The sequence below is a fragment of the Oncorhynchus masou genome, unplaced genomic scaffold, assembly GCF_036934945.1.
Source record: "Oncorhynchus masou masou isolate Uvic2021 unplaced genomic scaffold, UVic_Omas_1.1 unplaced_scaffold_739, whole genome shotgun sequence".
NCBI lineage: Eukaryota > Metazoa > Chordata > Actinopteri > Salmoniformes > Salmonidae > Oncorhynchus > Oncorhynchus masou.
The window spans coordinates 369,113-385,985 of record NW_027013845.1 but is presented as its reverse complement, the minus strand read 5'-3'; the positions used below and the strand labels follow the sequence as shown (position 1 = coordinate 385,985).

The window sequence follows — 16,873 nt, the reverse complement described above, 5'->3', positions numbered from 1 at the left end:
CTAACACCCTGGACCAGAGCTACTGCAGGGCCCAGTGCTGCTGTTTGTCAGCTCAACACCCTGACCAGAGCTACTGCAGGGCCCAGTGCTGTTGTTTGTCAGAGCTCTAGGGCCCACACCACCCTGGACCAGAGCTACTGCAGGGCCCAGTGCTGCTGTTTGTCAGCTCTAACACCCTGGACCAGAGCTACTGCAGGGCCCAGTGCTGCTGTTTGTCAGCGCTAACACCCTGGACCAGAGCAACTGTAGGGCCCAGTGCTGCTGTTTGTCAGCTCTAACAGGGTGGAGCCTTACCTAACATTGCCCTTCTCCCCAAGTGTGCAACTTGTTTACTTCACTTTTACTTATTTTAAATGAATATAGGAAATATAGAAATACGTCCTCCAATCAGATTGGAGCCTACAGTCCGTGGCTCCACCAATCAAATGCTTTTAAGTTCGTGGGGAGTGGTGAAGTGCACACTTCAGGAGGAAGGAGAGATAATTGGGACGTAGCCAATGTCTAAGGTTACAGGCTCCTCCCAAAACAAACGCCTGATTGACTGACAACAGCTGAACACACCTGGATTAAACCCCACCCACACGCACCTTCTAGGAACTCTCACCTGTCACCTGGACTCTGGAATACAGGAAGAGACACAGACTGACTAGCGACCGAAGCTCTGAGCACCTGGCCAGGAATAAGTGGGACAGGTAGGTTTAACTTGTTAACATCGTACTGAACACAGGTTGTAAATATTGAACACAGCTTGGGAACAATACGTCTTATTCTAATCAATCCTCCTTGTCAGGACGTTGGCTCTCTGTTCAGAACAGTAGGTGGAACATCCATTTTCTTTTACAACATGGTTACGACTGAACAGGTCAGGGCGACACTCTTCTCAGTTCAGGAAGTCACAACTTTATAGGTACTACACTGTTTGTTTTTTACTGGTAAAAGAGAGGACATACAACAGCGCTTTGAGGTAAAAACAAAACAGTTGTGATTCTCGTGAGAATAACAGCTGGAAGAGGTCATGCAGGTGTTGAGTGTTGTGTTGATTCCTTCATTATGTAACAGAATACTCGGTGTTACCTGTTCTACTGCATACCAGGGAATGTTACGCTCTCTGTCTCTCAAACACACAGACAGACAGAAAGACAGAGACAGACACAGACAGAGCCAGAGAGACAGACACAGACAGACAGAGGCAGAGAGACAGAGAGACAGAGACAGACAGACAGACAGACAGACAGACAGACAGACAGACAGACAGACAGACAGACAGACAGAGAGACAGACAGAGAGACAGAAAGACAGAAAGACAGAGACAGAGACAGAGACAGAGACAGAGACAGACAGAGCCAGAGAGACAGAGACAGACAGACAGAGCCAGAGAGATAGAGACGGACAGACAGACAGACAGACAGACAGACAGACAGACAGACAGACAGACACAGACAGAGCCAGAGAGACAGACACAGACAGACAGAGGCAGAGAGACAGAGAGACAGAGACAGACAGAAAGACAGACAGACAGACAGACAGACAGACAGACAGAGCCAGACAGAGACAGAGACGGACAGACAGACAGAAAGACAGAGACAGACACACTTTTCTTTGAATGACACCTTCACTGCTTGATAAAGAAACATGTTTGACCATGGAGTTGATAACAATTCACTTCCTTTGATAATCTCCACGTCCTGTCTTTCATCCAATCAGATTGGATTAGCTGGAATGTGACTTTGCTCGCTGTGGTGATGTCAAGGACATGAGGTCATAGCTTTTATGTTGGGAGTCTGTTGGCTGCACCAAGTCTAAATGACTTCCTCTCCAATACTGCAAATGGCACCCTATTTCCTTGATAGTGCACTACTTTTGACCCAGGGCCCCATAGGGAATAGGGTGCCATTTAGGATGCAGACTATATTTTCTTTCAAATATTGTTTATTGAACACACACAAGAATGGTGTTTCGGTATAAAAGACAAGTGTACAATTCTTATCTAAACATAAGAGAGCAGACAGGAACAACAAGACCCAGAGTTCTGGGTACAAAACAAATATAACACGACATACAGAATAGGGTAAGAAAGAAAGATGGTAGATGCCCCCCCACTTACTCCCCCCTTTTATCCACTCCTTTATTCCCCCCACTTATTCCCCCCCACTTATTCCCCCCACTTATTCCCCCACGGACTCTCCCCTTTTATCCACCCACTTATTCCCCCCACTTATTCCCCCCACGTACTCCCCCTTTATCCCCCCTTTATTCCCCCCACTTATTCCCCCCCCACTTAAAACCCCCCACTTATTCCCACCCCACTTACTCCCCCTTTATCCACCCCTTTATCCCCCCCACTTATTCCCCCCCACTTATTCCCACCCACTTATTCCCCCCCACTTATTCCCCCATTTATTCCCCCCCCACTTATTCCCACCCACTTATTCCCCCCACTTATTCCCCCCATTTATTAGATTATATTAGGTAGATTAGGTAGATTCAAATATTACAATTGAGAGTGCGTTAATAAGTACAAATTCACAGCACCGACTGGTCCAAGTAGGAGAGGAAAGGCTGCCAGATTTGATCAAATGTTGATAATTTATTGTTCAGAATATATCTAATTCTTTCTAAGTGTACAGTGTTTGCCAATTGCTGAGCCATAATTTGGTAGAGGGCGCTTTCCTCCTTTTCCAAAAACAACAAGATTAGTTTTTTTGCAGAAATTAGAGATGAGTTGTTTTTGTGGGTTAATCCGTTTAGGGAATCACACTCCCAGGATTATCAGAATCGGGTCTGGATCTATTGAAGTCTCCAGAACTTCAGAGAGGATCCTAGATGCACACTATATTTAAGACAAAATACTATATGTTCCCTCTAGTCAGTGTTAACATCTTAACTTCAGTAGCCCTCCACTGTCCTTGGGTTTCAGAACCGATGAGTTTTATAAACCTCTGTCCTTCTTCAGCTTGTTATTTATCAGCAAAATGGGAAAGAGGTTATTGAATGAATCAGTCTTTGTTATTGTTATTGTTATTGTTATTGTTATTGTTATTATATTCCTTGCTGAGAGAAAACAGCCTTAGGAAAGTATTTTTCACTACAGCCTTATTCTAAAATGAATTAAATAAATAAAAATCCTCAGCAAGCTACACACAATACCCCATGGTGACAAAGCAAAAACAGTTTTTTAGATTTCTTGGGGGGGCAAATTTATAAAAATCTATGAACAGAAATACCTCATTTACTCAGACCCTGTTGCTATGAGACTCAAAATTGAGCTCAGGTGCATCCTGTTTCCATTGACCATCCTTGAGACGTTTCTACAACTTGATTGGAGTCCACCTGTGGTAAATTCAATTGATTGGTCATCATTAGGAAAGACACACACCTGTCTATATAAGGTCCCACAGTTGACAGTGCTTGTCAGAGCAAAAACCAAGCCATGAGGTCGAAGGAATTGTCTGTAGAGCCCCGAGACAGGATTGCGTTGAGGCACAGATCTGGTGAAGGGTACCAAAACATTCTTAGATGGAAGAAGTTTGGAACCACCAAGACTCTTCCTAGAGCTGACCGCCCGGCCAAACTGAGCAGTCGGGGAGAAGGGCATTGGTCAGGAGGTGACCAAGAACCCAATGGTCACTGACAGAGCTCTAGAATTAATCTGTGGAGATGGGAGAACCTTCCAGAAGGACAACCATCTCTGCAGCACTCCACAAATCAGGCCTTTTAAGTCCAGGTGGAAACCACTCCTCTGTAAAAGACACATGACAGCCTGCTTGGAGTTTGCAAAAAGGCACCTAAAGACTCTCAGACCATGAGAAACAAGATGCTCTGGTCTGATGAAACCAAGATTGATGTCTTTGGACTGAATACCTGGCACCATCCCTACGGTGAAGCATGGTGGTGACAGAATCCTGTTGTGGGGATGTTTTTCATCGGCAGGGACTGGGAGACTAGTCAGCATCGAGGCAAAGATGAACATAGCAAAGTACAGAGAGATCCTTGATGAAAACCTGCTTAATAGCTCTCAGGTCCTCAGACTGGGCGACGGTTCACCTTCCAACAAGACAATGACCCAAAGCACACAGCCAAGGGAATGCATGAATGGCTTCATGACAAATCTCTGAATGTCCTTGAGTGGCCCCGCCAGAGCCCGGACTTGAACCCGATCGAACATCTCCGGAGAGACCTGCAAATAGCTGTGCAGCAACGCTCCCCATCCGACCTGACAGAGCTTGGGAGGATCTGCAGAGCAGAATGGGAGAAACCCCCCAAAAAGCAGGTGTGCCAAGCTTGTAGTGTCATTACTAAGACTCAATGCTGTAATCACTGGGGTACCAATATAATACCAATATTTCCATTTTAAAAATTGTAATAAATTTGCAAAAATGTCTAAACCTGTTTTTGCTTTGCTTTTCATCATGGGGTATTTTGTGTGTGTGTGTGTAGATTGAGGGAGGGGGAGGGGGGGGGACAATTTAATACATTTTAGAATAAGGCTGTAATCTAACAAAATGTGGAAAAAGTCAAGGGGTCTGAATACTTTCTGAAGGCAGTGTAACCCAACTGACTAGTTGATTCAGTTTAACCTTGAAGCGAGTGAATACTGTGGCTTTTAACGCACGCTCTCCTTCCGTGGGGAGAAAATGAATGGGGGAAACCTTCAATAACTTGTTTTAAAAATAAAACTGTACCAGTGAACTCTGTCTGGCCAATCAAATGGAAGTATAACGTGACAAGAACATGAAGGTGTTCAAAGAGACCTGACATTTCATCTCTATATTGATATGTAATGGGGTGTAACTTTGGTTTTTAGAAGTGAGGGGACGGCAATGATAAAACTGTGGGGGGTGGGGCATGTTTATATTTTCCAAACAGTCTACGCGACCGCTCGGAGACGTCCTCATGGTCCTAAAGCCTTCCAGTGCCTTGTTTTTGTATCACATTACAATAGCAATGGGCGGAGATAAAGATGCAATTTCAGAATGTGGGGGGGGGGAACATGCCCCCAGTGAAAGTTGATTCCCTGTTAATGAGAGGCAGTACACTACAGGTATCTGTTACTACAAAGTGTTTCATGCTTAATCTCGTGATATATTGAACTTGGACCTTTTAGAAAAAGGGGAATTGGAAAGGGTGGAGAGATGGATTAGCGGGGCAGAGGGAAAAGAGGGGTACGGAAAGGATGAGTTGATTGACTTCTATGGTGTTCTTCCAGGGCATGGCATCTACCATCTCTACCATCAGCCTCGTCTCCGAGAGGCACTTCCTGTGCCCGCTGTGTAAGGACATCTTCAGCAGTCCCGTGACTACTCCGTGTGGCCACAGTTTCTGTCAGGCCTGCCTGTGTGGGTACGTCCCCTCTTTATCTTACGATTATAAAAAATGGAGGTCGGGGGTGTCTATCGTTTGTTGAACTTTATTGAAAGCATTGCAGAGGATCCATACATTGTTGTTCACTAGCTCTGAAGCTCAAATAGTGCATGAGTAAAACATGGACTGGAGTACTGAGCGTATCATCAGCATAATAAAACATGGACTGGGCTCATTACAGGTACTGGACCCGGCACCGTTCAGACTACTGTCCCCTCTGCAAGAGGTTGTTCCATTCCAGGCCAGACCTTAGTGTCAACCGCATCCTGGCTGACGTCTGTGACAACTACAGGAAGACACGGACTGAGAGCCCTGAGGAGAGCCACGACACGGTACTCTACTGACCTTAGTGCAACATATTGTGACATTAAGAGGTTCAAGAGGCTACGGTGTACCTGTAATAGATACCTTGGTGTCATGATACCTTGGTGTAATACTCTTGGTGTCATGATACCTTGGTGTAATCCTCTTGATGCTATGATACCTTGGTGTAATCCTCTCAATGTTATGATACCTTGGTGTAATCCTCTAGATGTTATGATACCTTGGTGTAATCCTCTTGATGCTATGATACCTTGATGTAATCATCTTGATGTCATGATACCTTGGTGTCATGATACCTTGATGTAATCATCTTGATGTTATGATACCTTGGTGTCATGATACCTTGGTGTAATCATCTTGATGTCATGATACCTTGGTGTAATCCTCTTGATGTTATGATACCTTGCTGTAATCCTCTTCTGCAGCCGCAGGTTGTAGACATTGACCAGATGATCCAGGAGCGACTGAAGAAAGTTGACAGACTCAGACACTCCCTGCAGCTCCTCAAAGTGAGTCCCGATCCCAAATGGGCCCCTAGCTCCTACACCAGGGCTCTCCAAGCCTGTTCCTGGAGAGCTACCTAACTCCAACTCCAGTTATAACTAACCTGATTCAGTTTATCAACCAGCTAATTATTAGAATCAGGTGCACTAGATTAGGGTTGTAGTGAAAACCTACAGGATGGTATCTCTCCAGGTACAGGGTTAGAGAGGTCCTACAGGATGGTATCTCTCCAGGTACAGGGTTAGAGAGGTCCTACAGGATGGTATCTCTCCTGGTACAGGGTTAGAGAGGTCCTACAGGATGGTATCTCTCCAGGCACAGGGTTAGAGAGGTCCTACAGGATGGTATCTCTCCAGGTACAGGGTTAGAGAGAACTACAGGATGGTATCTCTCCAGGTACAGGGTTAGAGAGAACTACAGGATGGTATCTCTCCAGGTACAGGGTTAGAGAGGTCCTACAGGATGGTATCTCTCCAGGCACAGGGTTAGAGAGGTCCTACAGGATGGTATCTCTCCAGGTACAGCGTTAGAGAGGTCCTACAGGATGGTAGATCTCCAGGTACAGGGTTAGAGAGGTCCTACAGGATGGTATCTCTCCAGGTACAGGGTTAGAGAGGCCCTACAGGATGCTATCTCCCCAGGTACAGGGTTAGAGGCCCTAATGGATGGTAGATCTCCAGGTACAGGGTTAGAGAGGCCCTACACCCTACGCCCTTATGTAGATCTAGATGGGTTAGACAAATCCACCACCCTTACCACAGACATGTTTTGTCCAATCACACCTTATCATCTTAAAGTGATGTGAGATACAGACATATATTTTATCCAATCAGAGCTGATGTCTGAGATATTGACCGTCTCTTGTCCAATTAGAACTCGTCTGAGATACAGACATGTCTTTTGTCCAATCAGAACTCGTGTGTGAGGGAAGTGCGTGAGAGCCAGAAGGTGTTCTCTGCCCTTGTCAGTTCCATGGAGAAGAGCCACAAGGCCGTGGTGGCAGCCATTGAGGAGAGACAGGGGGAGGAGGAGGTCTGTAATGTACAGTAATACTCTGATTTATTTATCAATTTATAAACTTAGATTAAAAATAATAACGGATTGGATTTATTTAGCTCCTTTCTCGTGAATGAGTTACACAAAGCGCTTTACATAGTAAGGGGAAAACTGACCTCATCCACCACCTATTGACAGAATACAATGTGATTGTCAATATACCAAATGTAACAATGTTTGTGTTTTTTTTAGAGGATTGTTGAGAAGCTGGTGAAGGAGCTGGAACAGGAGATTCTACAGCTGAGGAATGGAGACACTGACCTGGGGCCTTGTCATTCTCAGCAGAGCCATGATGAGCTCTGTGGTGGTGGTGGTGGTCAGAAGAGTGTTGCAGTGGTAAGCATGGGGTAGGGTGAAGTCGCCCCTAGACGCCAGTTTGGGACCAGTTTAGCATTTTATCCACTAATGGTTAAGGTTCAGATTGAGGGAAAGGTAGCTGATCCTAGATCTGTACTTTGGGGAAACTTCACCCCAGAGCGGTAATCATATACTTAAGCAATAAGGCCCGAGGGGGTGTGGCATATAATCAATATACCAGAGCCAAGGGCTGTTCTTATGCACGACGCAAAGCAGAGTACGGACTGGATACACACCTTAAAACTGGTTGCCAACGTCATTAGAACAGTAAAAATACATGTTCTTTCATACCCGTGGTATACCACGACATCCAGCCAATCAGCATTCAGGGCTCGAACCACCCAGTTTATAATGTCTGATATACCTCGGATGTCAGCCAATCAGAATTCAGGACCCAAACTACCTGGTTTATAATGTAGATTAGGACACAGTAGGTCTACATGTTGATCTTTGTTTCATCATGTTTTCATTTCCATTAACAAAAACAGAGTTTATTAATTATCATGGCTACAGAAGAAAAGGCTTGAACCCTTAAATTAGTCTCCCAACCACTTATATTTAATCTTAAAATATAACCGTGTTTGTTTGTTTGTCCTCTATGAACGTTGCAGAGCACCACTTCCACCACGGGCTACTTTGAGAGGAGGGACTGGTCCAAGGTTTCCATGGAGACAGACCCCTGTATGGGCGTGACCAGGAGAGCAGTGTCAGACCTGATGGACATGGTTAAAGGAGAGCTCTGTAGACTCTCTAAAGCTGGTTAGTATTTACACTACAGATACGATCATATCATACTGGATCCATCTCTTACAGTTCTACATCCACCCTCAACAATTTAGTAGACCACATGTTTTGTGTTGATTAGACATCTGTCAGCATCTGATAAATGATTGGATTATTCTACTGTATATCTTTAGGGTGAGTGAAATGTCAGATCTGTTAGTCTGAAGAAGGATTCTTATGGAGCTGTTATCTTTAGGGTGAGTGAAATGTCAGGTCTGTTAGTCTGGGAAGGATTCTTATGGAGCTGTTATCTTTAGGGTGAGTGAAATGTCAGGTCTGTTAGTCTGGGAAGGATTCTTATGGAGTTGTTATCTTTAGGGTGAGTGAAATGTCAGGTCTGTTAGTCTGGGAAGGATTCTTATGGAGCTGTTATCTTTAGGGTGAGTGAAATGTCAGGTCTGTTAGTCTGGGAAGGATTCTTATGGAGCTGTTATCTTTAGGGTGAGTGAAATGTCAGGTCTGTTAGTCTGGGAAGGATTCTTACTGGAACTGTTATCTTTAGGGTGAGTGAAATGTCAGATCTTTTAGTCTGGGAAGGATTCTTATGGAGCTGTTATCTTTAGGGTGAGTGAAATGTCAGGTCTGTTAGTCTGGGAAGGATTCTTACTGGAACTGTTATCTTTAGGGTGAGTGAAATGTCAGATCTGTTAGTCTGGGAAGGATTCTTATGGAGCTGTTATCTTTAGGGTGAGTGAAATGTCAGATCTTTTAGTCTGGGAAGGATTCTTATGGAGCTGTTATCTTTAGGGTGAGTGAAATGTCAGATCTGTTAGTCTGGGAAGGATTCTTATGGAGCTGTTATCTTTAGGGTGAGTGAAATGTCAGGTCTGTTAGTCTGGGAAGGATTCTTATGGAGCTGTTATCTTTAGGGTGAGTGAAATGTCAGATCTTTTAGTCTGGGAAGGATTCTTATGGAGCTGTTATCTTTAGGGTGAGTGAAATGTCAGATCTGTTAGTCTGGGAAGGATTCTTATGGAGCTGTTATCTTTAGGGTGAGTGAAATGTCAGATCTGTTAGTCTGGGAAGGATTCTTATGGAGCTGTTATCTTTAGGGTGAGTGAAATGTCAGATCTGTTAGTCTGGGAAGGATTCTTATGGAGCTGTTATCTTTAGGGTGAGTGAAATGTCAGATCTGTTAGTCTGGGAAGGATTCTTATGGAGCTGTTATCTTTAGGGTGAGTGAAATGTCAGATCTGTTAGTCTGGGAAGGATTCTTATGGAGCTGTTATCTTTAGGGTGAGTGAAATGTCAGATCTGTTAGTCTGGGAAGGATTCTTATGGAGCTGTTATCTTTAGGGTGAGTGAAATGTCAGATCTGTTAGTCTGGGAAGGATTCTTATGGAGCTGTTATCTTTAGGGTGAGTGAAATGTCAGGTCTGTTAGTCTGGGAAGGATTCTTATGGAGCTGTTATCTTTAGGGTGAGTGAAATGTCAGATCTGTTAGTCTGGGAAGGATTCTTATGGAGCTGTTATCTTTAGGGTGAGTGAAATGTCAGATCTGTTAGTCTGGGAAGGATTCTTATGGAGCTGTTATCTTTAGGGTGAGTGAAATGTCAGATCTGTTAGTCTGGGAAGGATTCTTATGGAGCTGTTATCTTTAGGGTGAGTGAAATGTCAGATCTGTTAGTCTGGGAAGGATTCTTATGGAGCTGTTATCTTTAGGGTGAGTGAAATGTCAGATCTGTTAGTCTGGGAAGGATTCTTATCGAACAGTTATCTTTAGGGTGAGTGAAATGTCAGATCTGTTAGTCTGAAGAAGGATTCTTACTGGAACTGTTATCTTTTGCAGAGCTGAAGAAAATACAGAAATACACAGGTATGTCTCCACCTGCCCAAAGAGTTAGATGCTCCATAATATCTATTTTTTTGTTGTTCTTAAAGGACCAGTGCAGTCAAAATTCAGTTTTTCTGTGTTTTATATCATATTGTACAACAGCTGATGAAACTAACACTGTAAAAGTGTGGAAAAGTGTTACTTCCTGATCGTTTTTGGTTGAAAATACAATCTTAATCAGCAGGTGTGCGTGGGCTGAAGTTTAGGCTTTCCATTGTGACATCACAATGTGGTAAATTGGTTAATAGACTAATAACAAAGAGAGTTCCAAACCTCTCTGCCAATAACGGCTCGTCTTCAGTTTTCCCCTCCCCCTCAGACCACTCCCAGACAATCCGAGCCAAAATCTTGCTTGAGAAATACTTTTCAAATTTTTGCCCATTTTAATGGAAATCTATTAGAGTAAGATACATAATTATTACTCAGAAAATAATTTGATATTGAATTAAGAATCGCGGCATTCAAAGTACTTGTTTTACCAAGGTGAGTTTTCTGTTGCCATGGCACTTATATGTTTCTCTCTCCTTCCTCTACCCTAGTAGACATCTCCCTGAGTCCCAAGACGGCCCACGCCTTCCTCTCGGTCTCAGACGACCGGAAACAGGTGCGACACACAGACAAACACCAGGAGGTCCCAGACAACCCCAAGAGGTTTGACCGCGTGGCCAACGTCCTGGGAAGAGAGTCCTTCAGCAGCGGCAGGTACTGTAATGTCCCTCTTTATACTGTTTGCCTGTATAATAGAATTCTATATCTACATATCTATATTATCATAAAGATCTATGATCATATATCTATGGTTCTTAGAACGGCTGATATGGTTTGTTTGTTGAACTTTACTGAAACTATTGTGGGGATTCAAACTTAAGTAGAAGTTAGGATTCACTCATGGCTCTTTACCTTAAATCAAATCAAATCAAATGTATTTATAAAGCCCTTCGTACATCAGCTGATATCTCAAAGTGCTGTACAGAAACCCAGCCTAAAACCCCAAACAGCAAGCAATGCAGGTGTAGAAGCACAGTGGCTAGGAAAAACTCCCTAGAAAGGCCAAAACCTAGGAAGAAACCTAGAGAGGAACCAGGCTATGTGGGGTGGCCAGTCCTCTTCTGGCTGTGCCGGGTGGAGATTATAACAGAACATGGCCAAGATGTTCAAATGTTCATAAATGACCAGCATGGTCGAATAATAATAAGGCAGAACAGTTGAAACTGGAGCAGCAGCACGGTCAGGTGGACTGGGGACAGCAAGTAGTCATCATGTCAGGTAGTCCTGGGGCATGGTCCTAGGGCTCAGGTCCTCCGAGATAGAGAAAGAAAGAGAGAAGGAGAGAATTAGAGAAGGCACACTTAGATTCACACAGGACACCGAATAGGACAGGAGAAGTACTCCAGATATAACAAACTGACCCCAGCCGCCCGACACATAAACTACTGCAGCATAAATACTGGAGGCTGAGACAGGAGGGGTCAGGAGACACTGTGGCCCCATCCGAGGACACCCCCGGACAGGGCCAAACAGGAAGAATATAACCCCACCCACTTTGCCAAAGCACAGCCCCCACACCACTAGAGGGATATCTTCAACCACCAACTTACCATCCTGAGACGAGGCTGAGTATAGCCCACAAAGATCTCCCCCATGGCACAACCCAAGGGGGGGCGCCAACCCAGACAGGATGACCACATCAGTGAATCAATCCACTCAGGTGACGCACCCCTTCCAGTAAGCCAGTGACTCAGCCCCTGTAATAGGGTTAGAGGCAGAGAATCCCAGTGGAAAGAGGGGAACCGGCCAGGCAGAGACAGCAAGGGCGGTTCGTTGCTCCAGAGCCTTTCCGTTCACCTTCCCACTCCTGGGCCAGACTACACTCAATCATATGACCCACTGAAGAGATGAGTCTTCAGTAAAGACTTAAAGGTTGAGACCGAGTTTGCGTCTCTGGCATGGGTAGGCAGACCGTTCCATGAAAATGGAGCTCTTTAGGAGAAAGCCCTGCCTCCAGCTGTTTGCTTAGAAATTCTAGGGACAATTAGGAGGCCTGCGTCTTGTGACCGTAGCGTACTTGTAGGTATGTACGGCAGGACCAAATCAGAGAGATAGGTAGGAGCAAGCCCATGTAATGCTTTGTAGGTTAGCAGTAAAACCTTGAAATCAGCCCTTGCTTTGACAGGAAGCCAGTGTAGGGAGGCTAGCACTGGAGTAATATGATGAAATTTTTTGGTTCTAGTCAGGATTCTAGCAGCCGTATTTAGCACTAACTGAAGTTTATTTAGTGCTTTATCCGGGTAGCCGGAAAGTAGAGCATTGCAGTAAACTAACCTAGAAGTGACAAAAGCATGGATTAATTTTTCTGCATCATTTTTGGACAGAAAGTTTCTGATTTTTGCAATGTTACGTAGATGGAAAAAAGCTGTCCTTGAAATGGTCTTGATATGTTCTTCAAAAGAGAGATCAGGGTCCAGCGTAATGCCGAGGTCCTTCGCAGTTTTATTTGAGACGGCTGTACAACCATTAAGATTAATTGTCAGATTCAACTACCTTAACTAGTGCTGTAGTAAAACATGGACTGGATTTCGATACTAAGTTCATCAGTTATAATGATGAAAACATGGACTGGACTAAAATACAAGGTTCATCAGTTAGAATGATGAAAATTTGGACTGGACTTCAATGCAAAGTTCATCAGTTGTAATGACGAAAAACATTGATTCCATTCCAGGTACTACTGGACTAATGTTGACTCCATTCCAGATACTAATGTTGACTCCATTCCAGGTACTAATGTTGACTCCATTCTAGGTACTAATGTTGACTCCATTCTAGGTACTAATGTTGACTCCATTCCAGGTACTAATGTTGACTCCATTCCAGGTACTAATGTTGACTCCATTCCAGGTACTAATGTTGACTCCATTCCAGGTACTAATGTTGACTCCATTCTAGGTACTAATGTTGACTCCATTCCAGGTACTAATGTTGACTCCATTCTAGGTACTAATGTTGACTCCATTCCAGGTACTAATGTTGACTCCATTCCAGGTACTAATGTTGACCCCATTCCAGGTACTAATGTTGACTCCATTCCAGGTACTAATGTTGACTCCATTCTAGGTACTAATGTTGACTCCATTCCAGGTACTAATGTTGACTCCATTCCAGGTACTAATGTTGACTCCATTCCAGGTACTAATGGACTAATGTTGACTCCATTCCAGGTACTACTGGGAGGTGGAGGTGGGAGAGAAGATAGAGTGGAACCTGGGCGTGGCCAGACAGTCCATCAACAGGAAAGGGAAGTTTACAGTCAGCCCAGCCAATGGCTTCTGGACACTGAGCCTAAAGAGCGGGGGTCAATACGTAGCTAACACCTCCCCCACTGTCACCCCCGTGGGCCTGGAGCAGAAGCCCAGGAAGGTGGGGGTGTTTCTGGACTACGTGGAGGGCCGAGTGTCCTTCTACTGCGCGGAGACCGGGGTTCACATCCACACGTTTACAGATGTCTTCACTGATAGACTACACCCACTCTTTAGTCCTGGGAGGCAACACGGGGGCAGGAATATCGCTCCTCTGACTATTAGTACTAGCTTCTGTAGCATCTGAGCCCCCTGACTTAACCCCCACGCCTGGAATAGTCATTTAATCATGTCATTATGTAGCCTAATGTAGAGGAAGGCTCACTCGGTCCTCTCTCACGTTTGTATTTTCAGTTGGAAAACCGTCTACTTTCCTAATATTGAGTTAATGCAGTGTTTGTGTTGTCAGGCAATGAGCTGGGTAATCAATAGTAATGCTATAATTTATTTTAATTGTAATTTATGCAGTATATATGAACCCTCAAATGTATATTTTTTTTACAAAGTGTTGACTTTTTTTTATTCTGTGCATCATTAAAACATCTGTAAATTATTCAGATACATTCTAGTTCTAGAATGACTGAGTCATTTCATAAACCGTGCCGCAGGCCCTAACTGTTTGTTTGATTACAAGGAACCTTGACCATTCATGTATCAACCTTGTCCAGTCATGCTACCTAGCTAACAGCTAGCTAACAGCTAGCTAACAGCTAGCTAACAGCGGGCTAATAGCGGGCTAACAGCTGGCTAACAGCTGGCTAACAGCTGGCTAACAGCTGGATAGATACTCCAGGTGATGTGCTTGAAAGGTAGGATCGATCATCTCTTTTTCTGGTTCTCCTGTGACTGTCTGGTGCCCCTAACTTCTTAAAGGTCCAATGCAGACATTTTTATTTAAATGTCAAATCATTTCTGGGTAACAATGAAGTGCCGAACTGTGATTGTTTTCAATTGAAATGGTCAAAGAGAAACAAAAAATTAGCTTCTAAATTTTTTTTCTCAAAAATAATTTTGCTAGGACTGTCTGGGAGTGGTCTGAGTAAGGGAGGGGGAAACTGAAAACTAGCTGTTATTGGCAGAGAGGTTTGGAACTCTCTTTCTTATTGGTCTACTACCAATTTATGAGCTGGTGATGTCACCAGGCAGGCCAAAACTCCATCCCACCAGAACAGGCTGTCATTTCAGGCGGTCTTTTTAAACAGCTCGTACACTACAAGGGCATTATCAGAAATTTCAGAAATTACACAGATTTATTCCAACCTCATAGTGTGGAAATATATATAAACACAGAAAGGTCTAGTTTTTAATTGAACTGGGCCTTTAAAGTTGTCAGCACGACACGTGCTCCCACCCACTGCAAGACTATCCACTACAAGACCATCTATCCACTACAAGACCATCTATCCACTACAAGACCATCTACGCACTACAAGACCATCTACGCACTACAAGACCATCTATCCACTACAAGACCATCTATCCACTACAAGACCATCTATCCACTACAAGACCATCTATCCACTACAAGACTATCTATCCACTACAAGACCAACTATCCACTACAAGACCATCTATCCACTACAAGACCAACTATCCACTACAAGACCATCTATCCACTACAAGACCATCTATCCACTACAAGACCATCTATCCACTACAAGACCAACTATCCACTACAAGACCATCTATCCACTACAAGACCAACTATCCACTACAAGACCATCTATCCACTACAATACCATCTATCCACTACAAGACCATCTATCCACTACAAGACCATCTACGCACTACAAGACCATCTATCCACTACAAGACCATCTATCCACTACAAGACCATCTATCCACTACAGGACTATCTATCCACTACAAGACCATCTATCCACGACAAGACTATCCACTCACTAAAAGACTATCCACTACAAGACCATCTATCCACTACAAGACCATCTATCCACTACAAGACCATCTATCCTCTACAAGACCATCTATCCTCTACAAGACCATCTATCCACTACAAGACCAACTATCCACTACAAGACCAACTATCCACTACAAGACCATCTATCCACTACAAGACCATCTATCCACTACAAGACCATCTATCCACTACAAGACCATCTATCCACTACAAGACCATCTACGCACTACAAGACCAACTATCCACTACAAGACCAGGGTGTTTACCTACGGAGCAGCAAGGTGAACTGCCTCTCCTTGCCTTCAGGCTCAAACCCTACACCCCAACCTCCCGAGTGGTGCAGCGGTCTAAGGCACTGCATCTCAGTGCTAGAGGCATCACTACAGACCCTGGTTTGATTCCAGGCTGTATCACAACCGGCCGCGATTGGGAGTCCCATAGGGTGGCGCACAATTGGCTCACCGTCGTCCGGGTTAGGGTTTGGTTAAATAAAAAAATAAAAAACCCTGAGTACTCCGTTCTAGTGTCTTGGTCCTCCCACCCCTGGGGGGGGGTCTTGTGGTGGAACGAGCTTCCTCATGAAGCTAGGACAGCAGAGTCCCTGTCCATCTTCTGAAAACGTGTGTACCTCTTCAAAGAGTATCTTAAATAAGACATGGTCTTGTGGTGGAACGAGCTTCATCATGAAGCTAGGACAGCAGAGTCCCTGTCCATCTTCTGAAAACGTGTGTACCTCTTCAAAGAGTATCTTAAATAAGACATCCCACTCTTATTTCCCCTCCAACTGAAATTATACTTGTCTGTTCCTACCAGCACTGACCTTGCTGATAACTACTTCAGTGAGTTAAAAAGGGACTTACTGTTACATGTGGTTGTCCCACCTTGCTATTTGAAGATGAATGCACTGACTGTAAGTCACTCTGGATAAGAGCGTCTGGTAAATTACTTAACTGTAAATCGTAAAAAAAAAAGAAGTTTTATTTCGATCCCTGTCTGTTCTCCCAGTACTTCCTGTTTCTTTCGTTGGTTAGTTGAATTCTCGTCGTTGGTTAACGGGTTGATGGTTGGTTACCACAGCTACAACGGTCCTTTCGTAGCTCCCAAAGGTCAAGTTAAAGGCGGGTCTTTAGGAGACAGGAGACATGTGAACAGGAGGTAGAATAAAGGGAGAGAACTGGACTAGAGCCCTCTGTGACCCGCCTCAGTCACCAACTTCAGTTGAACACATAACACATTAGAAACAGGGAGATGAAAAGAATGGAGCACATCAAAGAACAAGCGAGGCGAAAAGATGAAAAAGAAGACAGAATGGGTTGTTGGCTTGGATGGATGGAGGAATGAATGGATGATGGTGTGGGGGTGTCGGAGAGAGAGAACAGC

The 16,873-nt window shown here is 44.2% G+C and overlaps 1 protein-coding gene across 3 annotated transcripts; it reads left to right on the top strand.

Annotated features, from left to right (window-relative positions):
* Nucleotides 1-626: 626 nt before the first annotated feature.
* LOC135537272 (E3 ubiquitin-protein ligase TRIM39-like) lies at nt 627-14,195 on the top strand. 3 transcript variants are annotated; one of them, XM_064963465.1, is made up of 10 exons: nt 627-692; nt 5,207-5,340; nt 5,543-5,693; nt 6,111-6,194; nt 7,102-7,221; nt 7,438-7,581; nt 8,214-8,361; nt 10,175-10,201; nt 10,762-10,921; nt 13,438-14,195. In XM_064963465.1, exons 2-10 carry the CDS (start codon nt 5,210-5,212, stop codon nt 13,820-13,822), a joined length of 1,350 nt encoding a protein of 449 aa, XP_064819537.1. In that variant the 5' UTR covers nt 627-692; nt 5,207-5,209; the 3' UTR covers nt 13,823-14,195. The 3 variants fall into 3 exon arrangements, with proteins under 3 accessions (XP_064819537.1, XP_064819536.1, XP_064819538.1); XM_064963464.1 differs by having other exon boundaries at nt 10,759-10,921; XM_064963466.1 differs by lacking the exon at nt 10,175-10,201 and having other exon boundaries at nt 10,759-10,921.
* Nucleotides 14,196-16,873: the final 2,678 nt, after the last annotated feature.